Genomic DNA, 20,999 nt, shown 5'->3' with positions numbered 1-20,999 from the left:
CCAGAAGTGGCACTGTGGCTCAAGTGGTAGAGTGCTTGCCTTGAGCTGAAAAGCTCAGGGACGGTGCCCAGACCCAGAGTTCAAGCCCCATGACTGACTAAATAAATAAATAAAATAAAATAAACTTTGGTTTTACAAACTGGCATATCCGTCCAGCTGTAGACAAGTCATGTGGGGACTGTTGTCAGCTCAAGAGACAGAACCTTTGGTGCTTATTTCTGACTAACTTCATTAGGTTGAACATTTAGCTACCTAACTCACTAAATGTTTCTAAGTCCCTTCACATACTTGGTCCATTTCAAATGGGAACCTGGTTTCCATGCTGAAGGACCTCCTACTTAACAGGAAATTGACTATTACAGAAGACTAAAAGTACCAAAAAGTGAAAATTACATACAAGCCATTAAGCACCCTCCATTAATTATTTGCTTGTAGCATAAATATAACAAATATTAGAAAGCTTGTTCCCCTATCCTTGGAGGCTCTGTATATGGTCTAACTACCCCAGTTATACTTTTTCTCATAACCATTAGCAAGGGCCTGGAAGCCAGAAAAGGTTAACAATTCCCAGGCCATTCCTGCTTCTCTGGTCCACTAAAGGAATCTGTCCCAACACTTCTGAAACAGGAAAGTGATAATCTAGTTATCCTGGCCTCACTTCTCTGTCACTAAAAACTGCTTGTTTACATTCAGGTAAATATAGCCACCTACTTTGTAGTAAGTCCAGATTCATTTCTGAAATAAGGACCAAAAAGAAAACGCTTGCAGCTACAAGTCAGGTCCCCAAGCTGAATGGTCAGGGCTCACCTGTAGTCCTCGGCGATGGACGCCAGCAGCTTCCTGCAAGTCCTGTTATCAAAGCGGCACACGCAGCGCATGGTTTCCTGAAGTTGAGCCATTAAATTCTTGTCTTGTAAATTGATTGCTTCGGCTATTTGGACTTTTAAGAAGCATACAATTTCATTGTCTAAATACAAAAACAAGGCTTCTGTTATTACTGAGAATTTCCATGGGTTTACATAGCCATCAGCAGCCTCTGAGCATCTGGGATGTCAATTCTACTATACTATGTATCATCAGAACTACTCACATCTAGAAAATACAAACTATCATTACTCAAAGTGCCCTTATGCAACCTAAAACAAATGTATGACGTTGAACAGCTAGATATTGGCAGCTTCATATGGTTAAAGCTGTATCTTCAGGAAAAGCTAAGCTATCCATAGCAACTTACCTTCTGGGTCTGTATGATCTGGCAATCCATTCCTTGTTGAATGAGTTAGCACTGGGAAGGCGACAGAGTCCGCAGAGCAAAGAGCAAGCCTCAGTTTCTTTTTTGCATCTCTGAAGAATAAGTACAGATTGGATTTATTACTTTATCCAGAATAGTAACATTTTTTTCCTATAGTGGTACTAGAGGTTAAGCCTAGAAGTAGCACATTTTACTAAGGCATATGCTCTACCACTGGGCTATATCTTCAGTCAAAACGGTCACATTTTTGATTGTTTAATAAATAAATTCATAAGTGTTGCTTCAGGACTCAAAATTTTCAAATAATCATTTTAAAAAAGGTAAGCCTGACCTGCGCCATAGCTCATGCCTCTAATCCTAGCTACTCAGGAAGCTGAGATCTGAGGGACGTAATTTGAAGCCAGCTGGGGGAGAAAAGTTCCCCTGAGATTCTTATCTCCAATTAACCATTCAAATACTGGAAGTAGAGCTGTGGCTCAAAGCAGTAGAGCGCTTGCCTTGAGCAAAAACGTTCAGAGACTGCTCCCAGGTCCTAAGTTCAAACTTCATGACCAACAATAAACAACAACAACAAAAAAAAACCAACTAACTTTTTTTGGGCTGGGAATGTGGCTTAGTAGTAGAATGCTTGCCTAGTATACATGAAGCCCTGCGTTTGATTCCTCAGTATCACATAAACAGAAAAAGCTGAAAGTAGTGGCTCAAACTGTGGCTCAAGTGGTAGAGTGCTAGCTTTGAGCAGAAGAAGCTTAGGGACAGTGCCTAGGCCCTGAGTTCAAGCCCCAGGACATGAGAGAGAGAGAGAGAGAGAGAGAGAGAGAGAGAGAGAGAGAGAGAGAGAGAGAGAGACACGAGGGGGGAGAAGGGGGGAGGGAGGGAAAGAAATACAGGCATGGCCTGGTATGAGGAAGGCATGAAGAGAGCTCCAGCAGGTTTACTGGGACAGTGGCTGTGTCCCTGTGGCAGGACCCCTGCAGGCCAAGTCCTTGCTTCCTGTGTCCTCCCTGATGTACCTTACACGGGCAGAGGCAGAGGCACTGCAGCCTGTTGCATTTAAATTTACATATGTGGCTCATGGACATATATTAGGTGTTGTTTTTTAATCCCTGAATTAATGCTCTAGGATGTCTGACATCTACAAATAAAGCTAAGTCTTCTTACAAGCAGCACTTCACTCTTTTCTGTTTCATACTATTAAGTGACTTAATGAGTCACTTAACTTGAATGAAATGGTGATTTAATACAAACCCTGCAAACAAATGTAATACCTGTAGGAGAAAGCTGAGTCCTGAGGGTGGGCTGCTTGGCTGGCAGAGTCAGGGAGATCATCAGCTGAGATGTTCTGTAGAGTTTCATCACGAGGAGAATCATGTGCACTTTCACCATCAGCCAAGACCTCTAAGTAAACCCATCCCCAAGATGATGATGAACAGGTTAATGTGGTTCCAGAAGAACTCAGAGCAAGACAACTGTAATAACATTTTTTTATTGTTGTTGGTTGTGGGGCTTGAACTCTGGGCCTGGACACTGTCCCTCAGCTCTTCAGCTCAAGGCTAGTACTCTACCACTTGAGTCACAGTGCCACTTGCAGTTTTCTGGGTGGTTTATTGGAGATGAGTTTCATGGACTTTCCTGCCCAGACTGGCTTTGAACTATGATCCTCAGATCTTAGCCTCATGAGTAGCTAGGATTACAGGTGTGAGCCACCAGTGCCTGGCTGTAATAGCATTTTCTCACAATAAGACTCTGGATGAAAAATATGGAGAAAGATAAACTCCCATACTTAACCAGGTTATCAAGAGCAATGCATTGAGAGAAAATGCTGGAAAAAAGAAAGACTTTTTTTTTTTAAACCGCAAACTAAAGCAGTAAAAGACTAAGTAAAATTAGTTAATATTCTGTAATCAGAATAATTGAACTGGGCTGGGATGGTGGCTCAGTAGTAGAGCGCTTGCCTTGCATGCATGAGGCCCTGGGTTCAATTCCCCAGCACCACATAAGCAAAAAAGAAAAAAGCCGGAAGTGGCGCTGTGGCTCAAGTAGTAGAGCTAGCTCTAGCCTTGAGCTGAAGAGCTGAGGGACAGCGCCCAGGCCCAGAGTTCAAGCCCCACGACCGGACCCAAAAACAAAACAAAGCAAAACAGAATAATTGAACCACAAGAGCCTCAAAAAACATTTTACTAAATAATACCTTTTTTTAGAAACTCCTAGTCAAAAAAAATCCCTTGCCGGGCGCTGGTGGCTCACGCCTGTAATCCTAGCTACTCAGGAGGCTGAGATCTGAGGATCGCGGTTCAAAGCCAGCCCGGGCAGGAGAGACCGTGAGATTCCTATCTCCAATAAACCACCAGAAAACCGGAAGTGGCACTGTAGCTCAAGTGGTAGAGCACTCGCCTTGAGCTGAAGAGTTGAGGGACAGCGCCCAGGCCCAGAATTCAAGCCCCACGACCGACAAAAAAAAAAAAAAAAAAAAAAAGTCCCTTCCTCTGGTATCTTGGTTGGTCATCAGCTGGGCTGAGGTAGATGCAGAACTCAAGCATCCCAAACTCCTAGCAGAGTCCTCCTGCCACCCCCACAAATAAACCAGGGAGCACCTTACAAACATCAAGGGCGCTACTACACTTCCCATAGCTGTTATGTATTTAATTAGTCAGTTAAAACAAGGTCATACATATAATGTCAAAAGAAGTAAAAAGTTTCTGAATGTAAACAAAGATATTGGATTCATTTAGTAAAATATCCTTATTCTTAGGAGAAAAATGTTTCAGGAAAAAAAGAATAGGGAGAAAAATGTAACAAAACATTAAAACAAGTAGTCCAAGTATAGAGAACATGAGCCTTCACTACACAATTCTTTCAACTTTTTGTCATTTGAACACTTTTCAAAACAAAAGAAGCATAACTTCTCTTCTTCCCTCACAGGAGTTCTGTTCACAACCAGGTCATGTTACCAGTTTATGAGAGATGTTTTCAAAAGATTCTTCAACAAGCATACATACAAACACACATACACACACAATTATACACACACACACATGCAAAATGCTACTTATGTATTTATATACTTTTGCTTTTGTTTAGTTTATCTTGAGGACTTTACTAGTATTCCACTATGAGGAGAACAGAATCCTATAAAAACAATGTATAACCTATCCTAAGTGTCTGTGACCTCTCATCAGTGAAGTGGATAAAAGAACACTTCTTAGGGGCTCGGAATATGGTTTAATGGTAGAGTGCTTGTCTTGATGCATGAGGCCGTGGGTTCAATTCCTCAGTACCACATAAACAGAAAAAAAAAAAAAAAAAAGCCAGAAATGGAGCTGTGGCTCAAGTGGTAGTATGCTAGCCTTGAACAAAAGAAGCTCAGGGACAGTACCCAGACCCTGAGTTCAAGCCCCAAGACTGGCCAAAAAAAAAAGAACACTTCTTAATAAAGCACATGCCAAATCCTACTGATGTCACCCCAGCCTTCAAGGATGACAATGCTAAGACATCTGTGCATCTGGGTTATCTGGGGGTGTACAGCTTCATGGACATTATTTGTCTGATTAAGTTACATCTGTAATTCTGAAATAGTATACTGATTCCCTATAGTGATTCATTTTAAAAGCTACTGAAACTAGACTCTTTACCACTAGATAAAAAGGTTACAATTTAAATATTAGTGATCACCTGTACTTTCATAGTTTGCCATTGCTCCTTCACTGGGGCTGCTCCGTTTAATGGCATTCCGGTACTTGTCCAGAATGTCTTCAGCAACCTGAGCTTGTGCACTGAGCCTAGGGCTGGGATCATCTGCAGGGGAAAGGAGAGTATGAGAATTAGCTCCCTGGGCTTGTTCCAATTCTGTTGTTAGTATGATACCAGTAGCATAAATCCCAAAGGCGGATTAGGAGGTAAGAACTTAAAAAGAGCACATATCTCAGTGTTACAAGGCACCATGCAGCTGCCACATCTAGGTCTAAGAGCCTTGCTAAAGCAGGAAACCGGAGGGATCATTTCACCTTATCATCATCACCGGAATTCTGCATGACAGTGTCAAGTTCAGTGCAGACTGAATGGATGATGGGTTTCTAAGGTGCTTAATAATGTCAGTCACTGTTATTAGACATTCATAATAACAGAACTTCCAACAGTGCTTTGTTTTAGAAAGGGAGTCTTACTATATATAGTCCAGGCTGGTCTTGAACTTGTGATTCTCCTGCCTCAGCCACCTGGGTGCCAGGATTCCAGGCATGTGCCACTATGCCCGGTCCAACAATAGAATTTTATGTACAGACTTAAAACATCTCTATGACAGAGTAAAAGAAAGGACTATTTAGGCGGGGCGCCGGTGGCACACACCTGTAATCCTAGCTACTCAGGAGGCTGAGATCTGAGGATCGCGGTTCAAGCCAGCCTGGGCAGGAAAGACTGTGAGACTCTTATCTCCAATAAATCACTAGAAAACCAGAAGTGGCGCTGTAGCTCAAGTAGTAGAGTGCTAGCCTTGAGCTGAAGAGCTCAGGGACAGCGCCCAAGCCCAGAGTTCAAGCCCCACGACTGACCAAAAAAAAAAAAGGACTATTTAAACTCAAGCTGCTTCTTCGTGATGAAAGAAGTGTCATTCTCTATTCTTTCCTCATGACTCTCACTCTCTCTCTCTGTTTCTCTCTACGCCACATTTGAAAGCTACAGAGCCTCATATTCTTGCTCTGTAGATCTCAGCATGTCTGTGCAGCAACCTGCAACAGTCAGAGGCACTGCTAGAGGATCTAGGCATTCTGGGCATATTGGGATGTTACCTGGGCTTCACAAAAAGAAGTTTATCACATCACAAATGTGTCTCTGTTTACATAGGGCTTCTACCCTGTTAACAAAAGCAGACTAAAACAATGACATTCTAGCATTAGGTGTGCTACTGCACACACCCATAATACCAGCAACTGGGAAGTAGAGGTAGGAAGCCCGAGAGTTCAAGTACAACCTGGGCTACCTCGCAAGACCCCGTCTCAAAAAATCAAGGGCTAGAATGATATAGGTCACTGGTAGAGCACTTTGCCTAATACATGTAAGGCCCTGGATAAACTCCTGGGATAGAGGTAGGCCAACTGGTAACCAACCATATGTCTATATTCTGTTAGAATCCAATTTGTAAAAAATTTCTAAAATCACATCAAAACCATTAAATACACAGTGTGTGTGCATGCATATAAATAGCAGTTAAATAAGCAGAAGCCAACATTGATTGAGCATTAGCCACATGCTAGGAACTGTAAGCACTTTATGTGGACTATCTCAATCACTAAACAACCTTATGAGAGGAACTAGTATCAGGCTATTTTATACCAGAGAAAATCAAGGCATAGAGAAATGAAGCAGCCTATTCACAGGCTTTTCTTTTAATTCCACCAAATAGTATTCATGTCTTTGTAAAATTGTATTGTTACAGATAGGATTTCCAAAGTAATATTCTGCTATAATATTTGAATTCAAGATAATAGATTCCTAATCAACTTTTCCAAGATGTAAACTGAAAAAAAAAGTATCATTATAGAACCTCATTTTGGAGTACTTTTTGGTTATAGCTTTAGAGTATTATGAAGACTCTGAAAAGGGGACATATGAAATTTGGCTAAGTAAGAACTACAATGTTGCTTATTACCATTAGCACAATTCTTAACATTTTTAACCCAGGAAAACAATTAAAATAAAACCTGCAATATAGTATTCAGGTTAGTACTGGCTACATAGGGCATAGTGATAGATTATTTACCTAGCATGTATGAAGGCCTGGGTTCAATCCCTAGCACCACAGGGATGTGTGTGTGTGTGTGTGTGTGTGTGTGTGTGTGTGTGTGTGTGTGTGTGTGTGTGTGTGTGTGTGTGTGTGTGTGTGTGTGTGTGTGCATATAGACCTACCTAGCTAGGTAGCTATGAGCACATTATTTTCAGTTAGTATTGGCTACATGGGGCTTAGTGATAGATTATTTACCTAGTATGTATGAAGGCCTGGGTTCAATCCCTAGCACCACAGGGATATCTGTGTGTGTGTGTGTGTGTGTGTGTGTGTGTGTGTGTGTGTGTGTGTGTGTGTGTGTGTGTGTGTGTGTACATATACACATACAGATAGACCTAACTAGCTAGCTAGCTATGAGCACATTATTTTCATCGTAAATAACTAATAAAAATGATTTAAAGCCACTAGGCATCGATAATTCACGCCTACAATCCTAGCTACTCAGAAGGCTGAGATCTGAGGATTGTGGTTCAAAGCCAGCCTGGGCAGAAAAGCACGTGAGATTCTTATCTCCAATTAACTATCTCCCTGCACCGCCCCCACCAAAAAAAGAGAAAAAAATTAAGAAAGAAAAACAACTGGATGTTGAGCTGTGTAGCTCAAAGTGTCACAGCGCTACCTTTGAGCAAAAGAAGCTCAGGGACAGCTCCCAGGTCTGAGTTTAAGCCCTAGTAGAAGTTGGAAGAGGTTTAAAAAGTAATGTATGTTAAAAGAATAAAAGTTGTATAATTGAGAGTCAACCACGGAAAAACTACATTGTACAAATACTGAATGACTGCTGGAGACCATGAAAAATTCACTTGAGCTGGGAAGGTGGCTCAGTGGTAGAGCGCTTGCCTTGCCTGCATAAGGCCCTGGGTTTGATTCCTCAGCACCACATAAGCAGAAAAAAAAAAGCCAGAAGTGGCACTGTGGCTCAAGTGGTAGAGTGCTAGCCTTGAGCTGAAGAGCTGAGGGACAGCGCCCAGGCCGTGTTCAGGCCCCACGACAGACAAAAAAAAAAAAAAGAAAAAGAAAAGAAAAACTCATTTGATAATAACCTTTATTTATTCCTTCAGCAGTCCTGGGGTTTGACCTCAAGGCTTCCCACTCTCACTTGGCTTTTTCACTCAAGAGTGATAAACTTCCACTTGAGTTACCGTTCTACTTTTGGATTTTTGGTGTTTAAATGGAGATAAGAGTCTCACATACTTTTCTCCCTGGGCTGTCTTCAAACTGGGACCTCAGAACTCGTCTCCTGTGTAGCTAGGATTATAGGTGTGAGCACTAGTGCCGAGGCATACCTCAGTGCTTTACTGGCAGCTTTCACCGGGTCATTAATTAGGACTGGGCAAAAAAAAAAAATTTTTTTCTTTTCTTTTTTTTTTTGGGTCGGGTCGTGGGGTCTAAACCCTGAGCTGGGCACTGTCCCTCAGCTATTCAGCTCAAGGCTAGCGCTCTAACACTTGAGCCACAGTGCCACTTTCGGCCTTTTTTTCTGCTTATGTAGTACTGAGGAATCGAACCCAGGACCTCATGCATGCGAGGCAAGCACTCTACCACTGAGCCAACTTCCCAGCCCCTGGGCAAAAATTTTTACCAGGGAATCTACATAAAGAAAACGAATTAGGCTGGGAATATGGCTTTAGTGGTAGAGTGCTTGCCTAGCATGCATGAAGCCCAGTACCACATACACAGTAAAAGCCATAAGTAGAACTGTGGCTCAAGTGGTAGAGTGCTAGCCTTGAGCAAAAGAAGCTCAGCCAGGATCCAGAGCTCAGTGCCCTGAGCTGAAGGCCCAGGACTGACAAAAAAAAAAAGAAAAAGAAAGAAAGAAAGGAAAGAAAAGAAAAGAAAATGAATTATACTATGAAAAAAAGTTAACCTTTCAACTTAACTTCTAGACTTGACACCAAGAATCAAGAAAAATGTATGGCTCAAAGACCCAATTAATGTTACCACTTCTCCAAAAGCTATTAACTTAAAAGCAATTTTACCCAAGGAATTTAAAGTTTTATATTCTGGTATTCTTCTAACACATGAAACCAGGAATATGGAAAGGATACATACATACCCTAGCAAAGCGGCAACATCTTTCTCATACTCCCTAACCAGACTGGACAGTCCTGCCTAATACAGGACATATGTGATTTACTTACTACCCACAACACCTAACAGTGCCTGGCATGAGTCAGTATAATCTGACACAAAACAGGGCAGGTTATGTTGCTTTCAGCAGAGAGCACCTTACCCTGTACATGCACCTGCTGCTCAAAATCCTTTATTCCAGAGAAGTTACTGTACTAGAGGGAGTAGGGATGCATATGCCAGGGCCTGTAGGTATGACTGACATGACAATATGCAGTAAAATGATGGTACCTGTTCTGTTCTGACTACTTTGAACAGACTATTATTTTAAAATCTATTCTATTTTATAATTTAAGACCTTCATTTTCAACTTAGAGGATGGGAGGAAAACATACTTTAAAATCAAAATAGGAAGGAGAGCCAGGCGCCAGTGGCTCACACCTGTAATCCTATCTACTCAGGATGCTGAGATCTGAGGATCATGGTTCAAAGCCAGTCCAGGCAGGAAAGATCGTGAGACTTTTATCTCCCATTAACCACCAGAAAACCGAGAGCTCGCCTTGAGCTGAAGAGCTGAGGGACAGCGCCCAGACCCAGAGTTCAAGCCCCATGACTGACAAAAAAAAAAAAAAAAGAAAAGAAAAAGAAAAAGGAACAGATATGAGAAAATAAACTGCCCTCTAGAGGACCTACAGTGTCTGAGAAACAATATTTAGCTCACACTCAGTGTTGAGTCATTATCCCTACCCTCTTAAACTCTTTTAAGGTGCTCACCATAATGTGTCAAAAAAGAAGCTGCAGAAATACAAATGCCAAATAAAGAACTTAATCTAATCCCTAATTTTATTTTTCTTGGACCAGACAGCAATGTTGCAATGTTCAAGCTGTAAAAAAATTAGTCAAGTTTTAAACTTTTATTATAATGGTTAGCAATTATAATAGTTTGACCAAATACTTTACCATAAAAAAGGAAATGATTAAGTAAAACAGCATTTGATTGTGATCTGAATAACAAGAACAAAAAATAGATGAGAGTAACTAGAATTCTGTGATTGATGTTAGAAAAAGTACTTAATCAGCCCAGAGATACAGCATGCACAGCACTAGAACCGTCACCACTCTCCTAAAAGGCACCATGGCATCATCCACTAGATGGTGAGCTGCAAGGTATGTCTAGAGGCCAGGATCATCAACAGTTATGATAATGAGGATGAGGATGGTGGTGGCGGTCTGCAGTAAGAGCACACTGAGATTCACAGTGGCCACTAGCTAGAAACCACAGAGCTACGGAGAACATCCTCCCCACCGTGAAACACACACAGACACATTCTTCTAAAGAGGCAACGCTATGGCACCCAAGAAAAAGTGTTATGAAATATGTGCTCTGGGAATGAAGGAGCCAGGAAGTCCATGGTCTACAAACCTGTGAGTGTTGAGAATCTGTCAGGCCCCAGATCATCTTTGTCTTTTTCTTGTTTTTCTTTCTTTCTAAATGGTATAGGAGCTGGAAATTAAATAAAGTCAGTAGTGTGACATATAACATACTGCACTACTTGGAAGTTAACTGGTGTGCCAACATTTCTAAGCGAAGAGGTTGAAAAGTTCAAAAGCTAAGAAATCCCAAGTGTGGACTAATATTCATTCTTAAAAGAGCATTGAAGCTTTTCAAGAAGCTTTTAGAATAGTTTTGGAGTCACCTGCCATAGGAAGAATGATTTAGTGGAGATCCACTGAAACTATACAAAATCAATGCCTCTTGTCAAAGACAGAACATTCAAAATGCCTGCCTTGTTTGCTCCTCCCCACCAAGTGGGCTTGAGCATGGTGTGGAAGCAGCTCTCCTCAGCTCCTGAGTAGGGAGAGGCCTGTGGAAGAAATTCCTAGCTTTGAGGTGATCACTACTTTAAAAAAAAAAAAAAAGAGGCTTTTGCCAACTCAAATGATGCCACAGTTTTCACCAAATAAGCAAACAATTTTGTACCTTCCAAACTAGACACTAAAATGCAGGGTGTAAACATTTTCAATAAACATAGACATAAGAGCTTAAATCTAGTCCAGCAGTGTAAAGTATGAACTTTCAATGTGACATTAACAACAGTATCTATTTTTCTGCAATAATACGACAAAAGTCCTGTCTATTTTAATGGCATTTAAACAAGTGACCGGCATGACTTCCATTTATGAAACCAAAAAAGAATATTTCTAAAGCCTAGCATTCTCCTAGGTGAAATTATTTTCTATACTCTCAAACCAGCTAGAAACTTAGGCCCAGTATACCTCACAGAGTTGAGATACTGAAGTTCTCAATGAGATTTGGGGCATTTTGTTTACTAAATAACACTCTTAAAATTTTACAAAATTACCTTTAGGCATGGCTGAAACAAAACGTTTTCTCCACCAAGGTCTGTTCCTGTCTGATTTCTCATCATCGCTATCTTTGCGTTCTTCAGTCTGTAGAAAAAGTTTGATGCTTTATTTGGAGTTGAGCAGCAGGATAAATTGCTATGAAAAGGATTTTGGTAAGTCTGTTAAATACAAAAACCATTCCTATTTACCTTAAAGCAAAACATTTTTTGTCTCAGTACCTTATGTATGCAGGCAAGTGTTCAATCACTGAACCACATCTCCAGCCCACAAAAATTCTTATTGCTGTGTAAGTATCTTTTGAAACATGGAAGTATATCTTTCAGGCAGCACTGTTATCTGTTTGAATGAGGCACTTTTTCACTGCTTACTACAGAGCCTGGCATACAGAAGGCACTCAAGAAATACCTATAGACAGGCTACGGCTGGTTCTCAGCAACAGAATATGTGATTAGTTCTGGATTTGATACTCAGCCCAAAAAGTCAATCCAAGGGCTGGGAAGGTGGCTCAGTGGTAGAGTGCTTGCCTCGCATGCATGAGGCCCTTGGTTCGATTCCCTAGCACCACATAAGCAAAAAGAATAAAAGCCGGAAGTGGTGCTGTGGCTCAAGTGGTAGAGTGCTAGCCTTGAGCTGAAGAGTTGAGGGACAGTGCCCAGGCCCAGAGTTCAGGCCCCACAACCGGACCCCCCCCTCCCCCCCCCCAAAAAAAATCAATCCAAACAAAAACTTCAACCCATCAAATCTAAGACACTTATTAAATACAATACAAATAAACTCTAGAAGGGTAGTAAAGAGGGTAGCAACAGCAATAATAGTAAAACTGTGTATTACATGCTAAATGCTTGAGTGTAAGAATGCATATTATCTAATTTGATCCTCACAGAAGCCTTAGGAGAAGTCTGATTATTAAGTCCTTTAAAAGATAGGAAATATGAAGCTAAATGAAGTTATTTTCCCAAGATACACAGCTTATATCTGGTACAGCTGAAAGTCAAACTAGACCTGCCCAACTACTAAGTCTAGGTTTGATCACTGATTATACAGTTACCATTAACTCTGTCAAGTCACAAGACAGGACTTGTAATTCCTTTACTAGCCTATTATAAAACAGCAGACAAATTGCTTAACATCCATTTATTCACCTACAAAACTGTAATTAAAAATGGCTTGTTCAAGCTAGACACTAGTGCTCACACCTGTAAGCCTAGAGGCTGAGACATGGAGAATCTTTGTTCAAAGCCAGCCTAGACAGAAAAATCTGTGGGACTCCATCTAACAAAAAGTTGGGCTGGAGGCATGGCTCAAGTGGTAGAGTGCTAATATGAACAATCAAGCCAAGTGAGTGTGAAGTCCTGAGTTCTAGCCCTGATACCAGCAAAAAAAAAAAAAGCTTCTCCAAGTGCAAGCATGTAAACAAAGAATCAAACTCCAAGCAGAGAAATGAGGGACAAGAACTGATTACTCATAAAGAAGTAAGCATGAGAAACAAGTTTCTCTTTGTCAGAGAAAAGACAAGAATGAAAAAGAAAAAAAAAAAAACCCAAGAACTAAAACCACTGTCATTTATCTGTGTGAGCTCATGGTTCTCTCTCTATATATATAAAGATAGAGCTCTGAGAGTGATGGTGTACTCTTGTAATTCCAGCACTCAGGAGTCAGAGGCAAAAGGATTTTAAGTATATGGAGCGTGCCTTCTCGCATATACGTGCGAGCATGTGCGCACACGCCTGCATACACACACACACAATTCGTCACTAAAAGGAGCCAGGGCCCCTTGGAGAAACTGCTGATTCCAGAACTAGAGTAGAGAATACAGGATATACTTGTAACACCTTGAGCCAGTAAGACAAGGAATGACAGAAGCACAACAAAGAACCCAAAGCCAGCTTGACAGATTGCTCACTGGCCAAATTGGGGATAATAAATGAGAGTAAGCAGCTCACTGACTAAAACAGAAAACCATATATAGAATAAGTAGGGAAATTAAAAAATTTGATGAAGAGGTTGGTTACATATTCTCCAAGTCCCTTTCCATGAAATACTTACTAATTATGAAGAAAAAAGAGTAACTTTCCAGTGGTAAACCTGACAGGCCAGTGTTGGGGCAAATTAAATTATGTGCCACCTGACAGAAAAAGTGAAGAGAGCACAGTTATCTCGTCAGTGACAGGCCTGCTAGAGATGAACAACCTACGTCTACTCATGTGACAGCATCAAACAAATCCAAGTTGAGGGACATTAAAGAAAATGGACTTCGAGATCCTACAAGGTAAACAACAACAACAACAGCAACAAAACAGAGGGCTTGTTCTAGACTGGCAATTAAAAGTGGCATGTGATTTTGAGTGGAGTTTTTTTTTTACCACATGAAGTATTTTTTTTTTTTTTTGGCCAGTCTTGGGGCCTGAACTCTGGGCCTGGGCACTGTCCCTCAGCTCTTCAGCTCAAGGCTAGCGCTCTACCACTTAAGCCACAGCGCAACTTCTGGCTTTTTTCTGCTTATGTGGTGCTGCAGAGTTGAACCCAGGGCCTCATGCATGGAAAGCAAGCACTCTACCACTGAGCCACCTTCCAGCCCCACGGAGTATTTTTTGCTTTTTTTTTTTTTTTTTTTGGGTCCGGTCATGGGGCCTGAACTCTGGGCCTGGCACTGTCCCTCAGCTCTTCAGCTCAAGGCTAGCACTCTACCACTTGAGCCACAGCGCCACTTCCGGCTTTTTTCTTTTTGCTTATGTGGTGCTGAGGAATCAAACCCAGGGCCTCAGGCATGCAAGGCAAGTGCTCTACCACTGAGCCACCTTCCCAGCCCTCACGGAGCTTTTTTTTTTTTTTTAAGGTGAATGGTCTTTTTTTTGGGGGGGGGGGGGTGTCCAGTTGTGGGGTCTGAACTCTGGGCCTGGGTGCTGTCCCTCAGCTCTTCAGCTCAAGGCTAGCGCTCTACCTCTTGAGCCACAGTGCCACTTCCGACTTTTTTCTTTTTGCTTATGTGGTGCTGAGGAATCAAACCCAGGGCCTCAGGCATGCAAGGCAAGTGCTCTACCACTGAGCCACCTTCCCAGCTCCTCATGGAGTATTTTTTATATAGGCAACTGGGGACACACCAATGGGGAGTGAGAACTAGATAGTATTAATGTTTCAGTGTACATTTCCTCATGCTGCCAGATGTCAAAATGACATACAGGAGAATGTGATCGTTAAAAAATACACAAAAAAATGTTGAGGGACCAAACATCAGACTAACAGCTCTACATGGAAAAAGTATTCCTTTATCATACCTTCAATCTTTTATGACTGTTTCAAAATAAATACTCCAGGCAATGGTGTCTCACTCCTCTAATCCTAGCTACTCAGGAGGCTGAGATCTGAGGATCATAGTTCAAAGCCAATCTGGGCAAAATATATTTATCTTCAACTAGCGCCAAGGCCCAGAGTTTAAGACCCAGGACCAGAGAAAATAAATTACTCATGTAACTGGAACCCCTCTGTACAGCATCTTTACATTAAATAAAAATTTAAAAATACCTTTCCTAACCCTGTGATACTGTTAAGTTTTAATGAAATTAGGTACAAAACTGCTTGGAGAAGAGTTAAAAGTGCCATAAAAATGTATGACAGTATGATCAAAACCGAAGTTGTAGAGGTTTCCTATGGGTTTTGGTGGTGGCATACTAGATAGACAGATCATCTTCAATCAGTATTACAGTCCCTCCTTAATCCTGAATTTACATAGCGAATGTTCATTTCAGACATGAAGAAAACCTCATAGAAGGAACAGTGAACTGAACACAGTGAGCCAATTCTACATGGCTGTGACCCATACCTCTCCTCTGGAGGAGTCTTTACTCGGGGATGATGACGATGAGTGACATGCAGCCACCAAAGAAGTAGCACCAATGGCTGCGGCTGGAGGAAGTTCTCGCTCTTCATTTCCTGGACGTCGATTCCAGCTGGGATCACTCATGGGCCGTCGGACAGAAGAAACTATGTCAGAACTCCTGCTTCGAACTAGTCTCTCAGGGTAAGAGTGCCTTTGTCTGAATGCCTCCATTTCAGCGGGAGTTAAAATGTGAGAACCAAAGTTGGGCAGCCTGGCCTCGTTTCCTCCCACTGCTCCTTCCAGGATTGGGGGATCTGGTGGTGGATGTGATGGCCTAGCATAGTGAACTTTCGGTCTTACCACAGCAGAAGCCCCTGTAACATGGAAAAGAAGCTTTGCAGCTAAGATACAACTAATCCAATAAAAGCATTAACAAAAGGCTTGTTTTCTTGTTTTTGTTTAAGAAAAACTCCAACTGTTCACTTCACTAGCTTACCTTCATGAGAAGCAAGTGGATCAAACATGGCGAGCAGAGACTCTGACTGAGAAGGAGGAGAGGTCAGCTGGTGGGCACCTAGAACGGGAGGCAAACTGTGAGAGCAGATGGAGACAAGACAAGCAAGTGAAGGGAACACGACTATACAACAGTTTTCCTCTTTTTGACCAATAAGAATATGAAGAGCATGCTAATAAGTATCAAATTCTGATTACTTCAATTTTTTTTCTTTTATTTGGTGCCAGTCCTGGTACTTGCACTCAGAGCCTGGGCACTGTTCCTGAGCTTTTTTGCTCAAGGCTAGTGCTTTACAAATTTTTTTTTTTGGTCGGTTGTGGGGCTTGAACTCTGGGCTTGGGCACTGTCCTTCAGCTCTTCAGCTCAAGGCGAGAGCTCTACCACTTGAGCCACAGCGCTACTTGTGGTTTTCTAGTGGTTTATTGGAGATAAAAATCCCACGGACTTTCCTGCCAGGGCTGGCTTTGAACTGCGATCCTCAGATCTCAGCCTCCTGAGTAGCTAGGATTACAGGTGTGAGCCACCTGGGCCCAGCTGTTTTACAATTTGAGCCATAGTTCTGACTTTTTAGTGGTTATTTGGAGAAAAGAGACTCACAGACTTTCTTGCTCTAACTAGCTTCAAACCATGTCATGATCTTCAGATATCAGTTTACTGAGTAGCCAGGATTACAGGCATCAGCCACCGACACCCAGCTCAAATTAGTTTTAACATTTTTTTTTTATAATTTTTTTTTCCCCCGGACATGGGGCCCGAACTCTGGGCCTGGGTGCTCTTCAGCTCAAAGCTAGCGCTCTACCTCTTGAGCCACAGCACCACATCTGGCTTTTTCTGCTTATGTGGTGCTAAGGAATTGAATCCAGGGCCTCATTCATGCAAGGCAAGCATTCTACCACTGAGCCATCTTCCCAGACTTTTTTGTAAGTTTTTATTGTGGTTAAGTAATTACATAAATTTCACAGTATTTTGAGACAGTGATAGTTAAAGTCACAAACATATTCTAACCTTCATGAGGCAAATTGTCATTATCGTGGTCTATAAAGTTTGTGAAACCTATGAGCATTGACAATGTAACTATTTCTTCTACATCCGTTGACATGTATAGTTCTTTCCTTTTGTTTAGTGTAAGCTGTTCCCATTTTCCCTCTCACTCCCTCCCTCCCACCACTGCCCTTGAGTTGCTTAGTTCAGAAATGTCCAATGCAGCTGATGGGCCCCTCTGTTGTATGTTTTCCCCGTTTCCCTCTGCTTCTGTGTCCTCCTCCTAGCTTCCCTCAGAGATGGGCAAATATATATATATATATATACCATATATTACATTTGTTTTTACATACAGATTCTATTACATTTGGGCATCTAGCACCCACGTGGCTAATGTCCAATGGCCAAATGCAATTATGGTTCTTGCAGACAGCACATATCCGAAAGACCTAAACCATCATAGTTTATATGATTTCTCAGCCTCCCTCAGATTCACTTCCATCCCCCATTATAAATAGGGTAATACTACCTGCAGAAGAGCTATAAAGAACTGTATGACTTGAAATTCTAAGTTTTCAACAAATAATGTTTAAAAGACCCGTAAAAGAAATGAATACATTAGACCATAAAATAAACACTATCATCTAAAGTATACTATTTTAAGCTATAAAGGAAAAAAATATTCCCCTGAGCAGATAGGCAAAACTAGAAACATTTCAACAGATACATATTCAGAGGCTAAAACTTTTGAATGTAAAAAAGAAACTGTTAATCTTTTTTTTTTTTTTTTTTTTTTTGGGGGGGGGGGTCTGGTTGTGGGGCCTAAACTCTGGGCCTGGGCACTGTCCCTCAGCTCTTCAGCTCAAGGCTAGCGCTCTACCACTTGAGCCACAGCGCCACTTCCAGCTTTTTTCTTTTTGCTTATGTGGTGCTGAGGAATCGAACCCAGGGCCTCAGGCATGCAAGGCAAGCACTCTATCACTGAGCCACCTTCCCAGCCCCGAAACCGTTACTCTTTAAAGTATAAATGAATTCATTAATTAATGTATTCATTGTGCCAGTATTGGGGCTTGAACTCAGGGCCTCGAGCTTAACCATTTTATTTATGACTGGTGTTCTACCAAATGAGCCAGGCCTCCAGTTTCAGATTTTTGCTGGTTAATTATAGATAAGTCTCATGGATTTGTCTACCCCCGCAGGCTTCAAACTGAAAATCTGATATCTCAGCTCTTGAGTAGCTAACAAGTGTGAACCACTGGCACCTACCTGTTTATTTCTGTGTGTTTTACTGGGCACTGAACTTAAGGTCTCAAGCTCTAATTGAGTCATGCCCTTAGTCCCTTAGCTTTTTTAATTCATTTGCAGTTGTCTCTCTATTTTGACTGGGTTGGCCCTTCACTATGATTCTTCTATCTCTACTACCTGAGTTTCTGGGATTACAGATATGCACCACCGGGACTGACCCTGAAGCTGTGTTTTCTGATAATGAATGACAATGAATGACAGTGTGATTAACCTTTTTGATAGTAAATATAGCTAAAAGCTGTATTTCTGGTCTCAAGATTTCTTTCTATTTTTTTTTCTTTTAGTGATATTTGTGTTTTGAACTAAGGGTTTCATGCGTGCTATGCAGACACTCTTACCTCTGAGTTGCACTGCCAGTCCTGAACTTTTATTTATGAGATAGGGTCTCATTTCCTGCTCAGGTATAATGATCATCTATGTTAGGGTTTCCAGAAGAGCAAGGAAACATGCATGAACTACTGAGTGTAGTCCTTCATTGAGAAGGGGTCTCATGGACTTTTATTCTCAGGCTGGGTTTGAACCTTAATCCCTATAATCTCAACCTCCAAAGTGGCAAGAATTATAAGTTTGAGCCACTAGTGCTCATCAGGGACTCTCTTACACTCTTAGCTTTTGTTTATGCTGGTTCTAGCTATTGATATTTTTCATATTAGAAATTAAAACTGAAAAGCTTATTCACTTAAATTTACCAATTAAGTAGAAACTTTAAAATGAAAAGCATTATTTTCCAAAATAAAAAGCAAGGGGAGGAACACAAAGGGGCAATGCCTCAGTACCTTCCATCATTTAAAATAATATTCATCGAGATGAAACAAAATAATGAGAAAAACCATACAGTTTACACACTTTTACAACTTTCTTCGATGTACTGTTTAATGGAGCACAGATGGAGTCTCTTATCTGCTTTCAGTTTTAACATATGTAGTATGTGGTTTTGGTTTCGGCATATGAAGAAAATCTGGCTTCACATAGATATGTAGCTAGAAAAGAGGATGGTATTTTCCCTTTGTTTATATTTTATTTTTTATAGTGTTGGGAGCAAACTTAGAGCTTCGTACATGCTAGATAAGTGCCTTATCATTGAGTTATACTACTATATTCTGGGGAAATACATTAACAGTCTAAGAAAATTACAAATATTCTTCATTGTTACTCTAACCAACTCTTGGCATGTCTTTCTTTTCCCCCCATGCTTCAACCATTTAGTCCAAGTTAGACTTGAGCGTACTATATAATGCAGTCTGGTCTCAACTTTGTAACTACCCTACTTCCTCCTCTAAACTGCTGGAATTACAGACATACACCACACGTAGAAGACAAGTAGTTTTTGTAAAAGCTAAACAGTAGAATCTGAAACTATGTAGAGAACTTTTTGCTTTCTAATACATTAATACTAGTCTGTCTTTATTTCTTACTAAATCTTATTCTATTCCATAAGTTTATAATACATTGATAATTTAGAAAAAAAAAACAATGAGTTAAGATTTTTCCAAATATTTACACATTTATTATACATTATAGTTTTTAAAAAGAAACTATCACATTCTTAAGGCTGAGTGTGGTGGCTCAAGCCTGTACTCCTAGCTACTAGAAGAGGTAGAGATTAGGGCATCATGAATTAAGGCCATCCTGGAGAAAAAACAAGACTATCTTAACTAATGGCTGGGTATGATGGCATGCAACTGTCATCCCAACTACATGGAAAGCACAAACAGGAGTAGTCCAGGCTGTATAGCTAATCCTACCTCAAAATTAACAAATGCATGTGCTGGGCTGGTGGCTTAGGGGTAGAGTGCTTATCTAGCTGGAAGTGATGCTGTGGCTCAAGTGGTAGAGTGCTAGTCTTAAACAAAAGCTCAGGGACTGTGCTTATTAGGCCCTGAGTCCAACCCCAAGGACTGACCAAAAAAAAAAAAAAAAAATAGCAAAAAAGACTGAGTGGCTAAAGCATAATACCTTTACTTCAAAACCTAACACTCGGGGCTAGGAAGGTGACTCAGTGGTAAAGCGCTTGCCTTGTATGCGTGAGGCCCTGGGTTCGATTCCTCAGCACCACATAAGCAAAAAGAAAAAAAGCCAGAAGTGGCGCTGTGGCTCAAATGGTAGAGTGCTAGCCTTGAGCTGAAGAGCTGAGGGACAGTGCCCAGGCCCAGAGTTCAGGCCCTACGACCGGACCCCCCCCCCCAAAAAAAAAAAAAAAAACCTAACACACAAAAATTTTAAAAAGGGCTAGGAATGTGGCTTAGTGGTAGAATGCTTGCTTAGCATGCATGAAGCCTTGGATTCAATTCCTTAGTACCACACAAACAGAAAAGGCTGGAAATGATGCCGATGCTCAAGTGGTAGAGTGCTAGCCTTGAGCAAAAGAAGCTTAGGGACAGTGCCCAGGCCCTGAGTTCAAGCCCCAGGACTGGCAAAAAAATAAAAAAATTATTCTCATTTTTCTTTCTTACCATGAGTTAATCCCTACAAGTCAGACCATCATAAGGAGTGTATGAGCAAAAATGTGATTTGATTTCTGTGATATTTTGCAATTGGATGCATCTCTAAAAGGAAAAAGATGCTATGTCTAGAATCTTGGTACAGTGCTGGTGCTCATATTGCATTAAGGAAAAGCTGGTATTTGTTCAAAATTTCCTAAAGGTAACTCAGATTACAGAAAAAAGTGGCCATTTTATTTATTTATTATTTTTTTGGGTCCGGTTGTGGGGCCTGAACTCTGGGCCTGGGAGTTGTCCCTCAGCTCTTCAGCTCAAGGCTAGCGCTCTACCTCTTGAGCCACAGTGCCACTTCCGGCTTTTTTCTTTTTGCTTATGTGATGCTGAGGAATCGAACCTAGGGCCTCAGGCATGCAAGGCAAGCGCTCTACCACTGAGCCACCTTCCCAGGCCCCCTTACAAATTTTTGTTAGCGTTTC

The 20,999-nt window shown here is 41.2% G+C and overlaps 1 protein-coding gene across 4 annotated transcripts in view; it reads right to left on the bottom strand.

Moving 5' to 3' along the window:
* LOC122108922 (GTPase-activating protein and VPS9 domain-containing protein 1) overlaps positions 1-20,999 on the bottom strand; it is a 65,848-nt gene that overhangs the window by 19,734 nt on the left and 25,115 nt on the right. For 3 of the 4 annotated variants that reach the window (XM_042680968.1, XM_042680970.1, XM_042680972.1), the window contains 8 exons: positions 15,779-15,856; positions 15,286-15,656; positions 11,462-11,549; positions 10,522-10,602; positions 4,925-5,047; positions 2,521-2,650; positions 1,235-1,344; positions 808-967 (listed from right to left, as the gene is read on the bottom strand). In XM_042680968.1, the coding sequence (XP_042536902.1) occupies positions 808-967; positions 1,235-1,344; positions 2,521-2,650; positions 4,925-5,047; positions 10,522-10,602; positions 11,462-11,549; positions 15,286-15,656; positions 15,779-15,856 (1,141 nt within the window). The remainder of the gene's footprint in view (positions 1-807; positions 968-1,234; positions 1,345-2,520; positions 2,651-4,924; positions 5,048-10,521; positions 10,603-11,461; positions 11,550-15,285; positions 15,657-15,778; positions 15,857-20,999) is intronic. The other variant, XM_042680971.1, reaches the window with a different exon arrangement.

This window comes from Dipodomys spectabilis, unplaced genomic scaffold (assembly GCF_019054845.1).
Source record: "Dipodomys spectabilis isolate Male_0828 unplaced genomic scaffold, ASM1905484v1 ptg000067l, whole genome shotgun sequence".
NCBI lineage: Eukaryota > Metazoa > Chordata > Mammalia > Rodentia > Heteromyidae > Dipodomys > Dipodomys spectabilis.
This window is presented reverse-complemented; position numbering and strand designations above follow the sequence as displayed.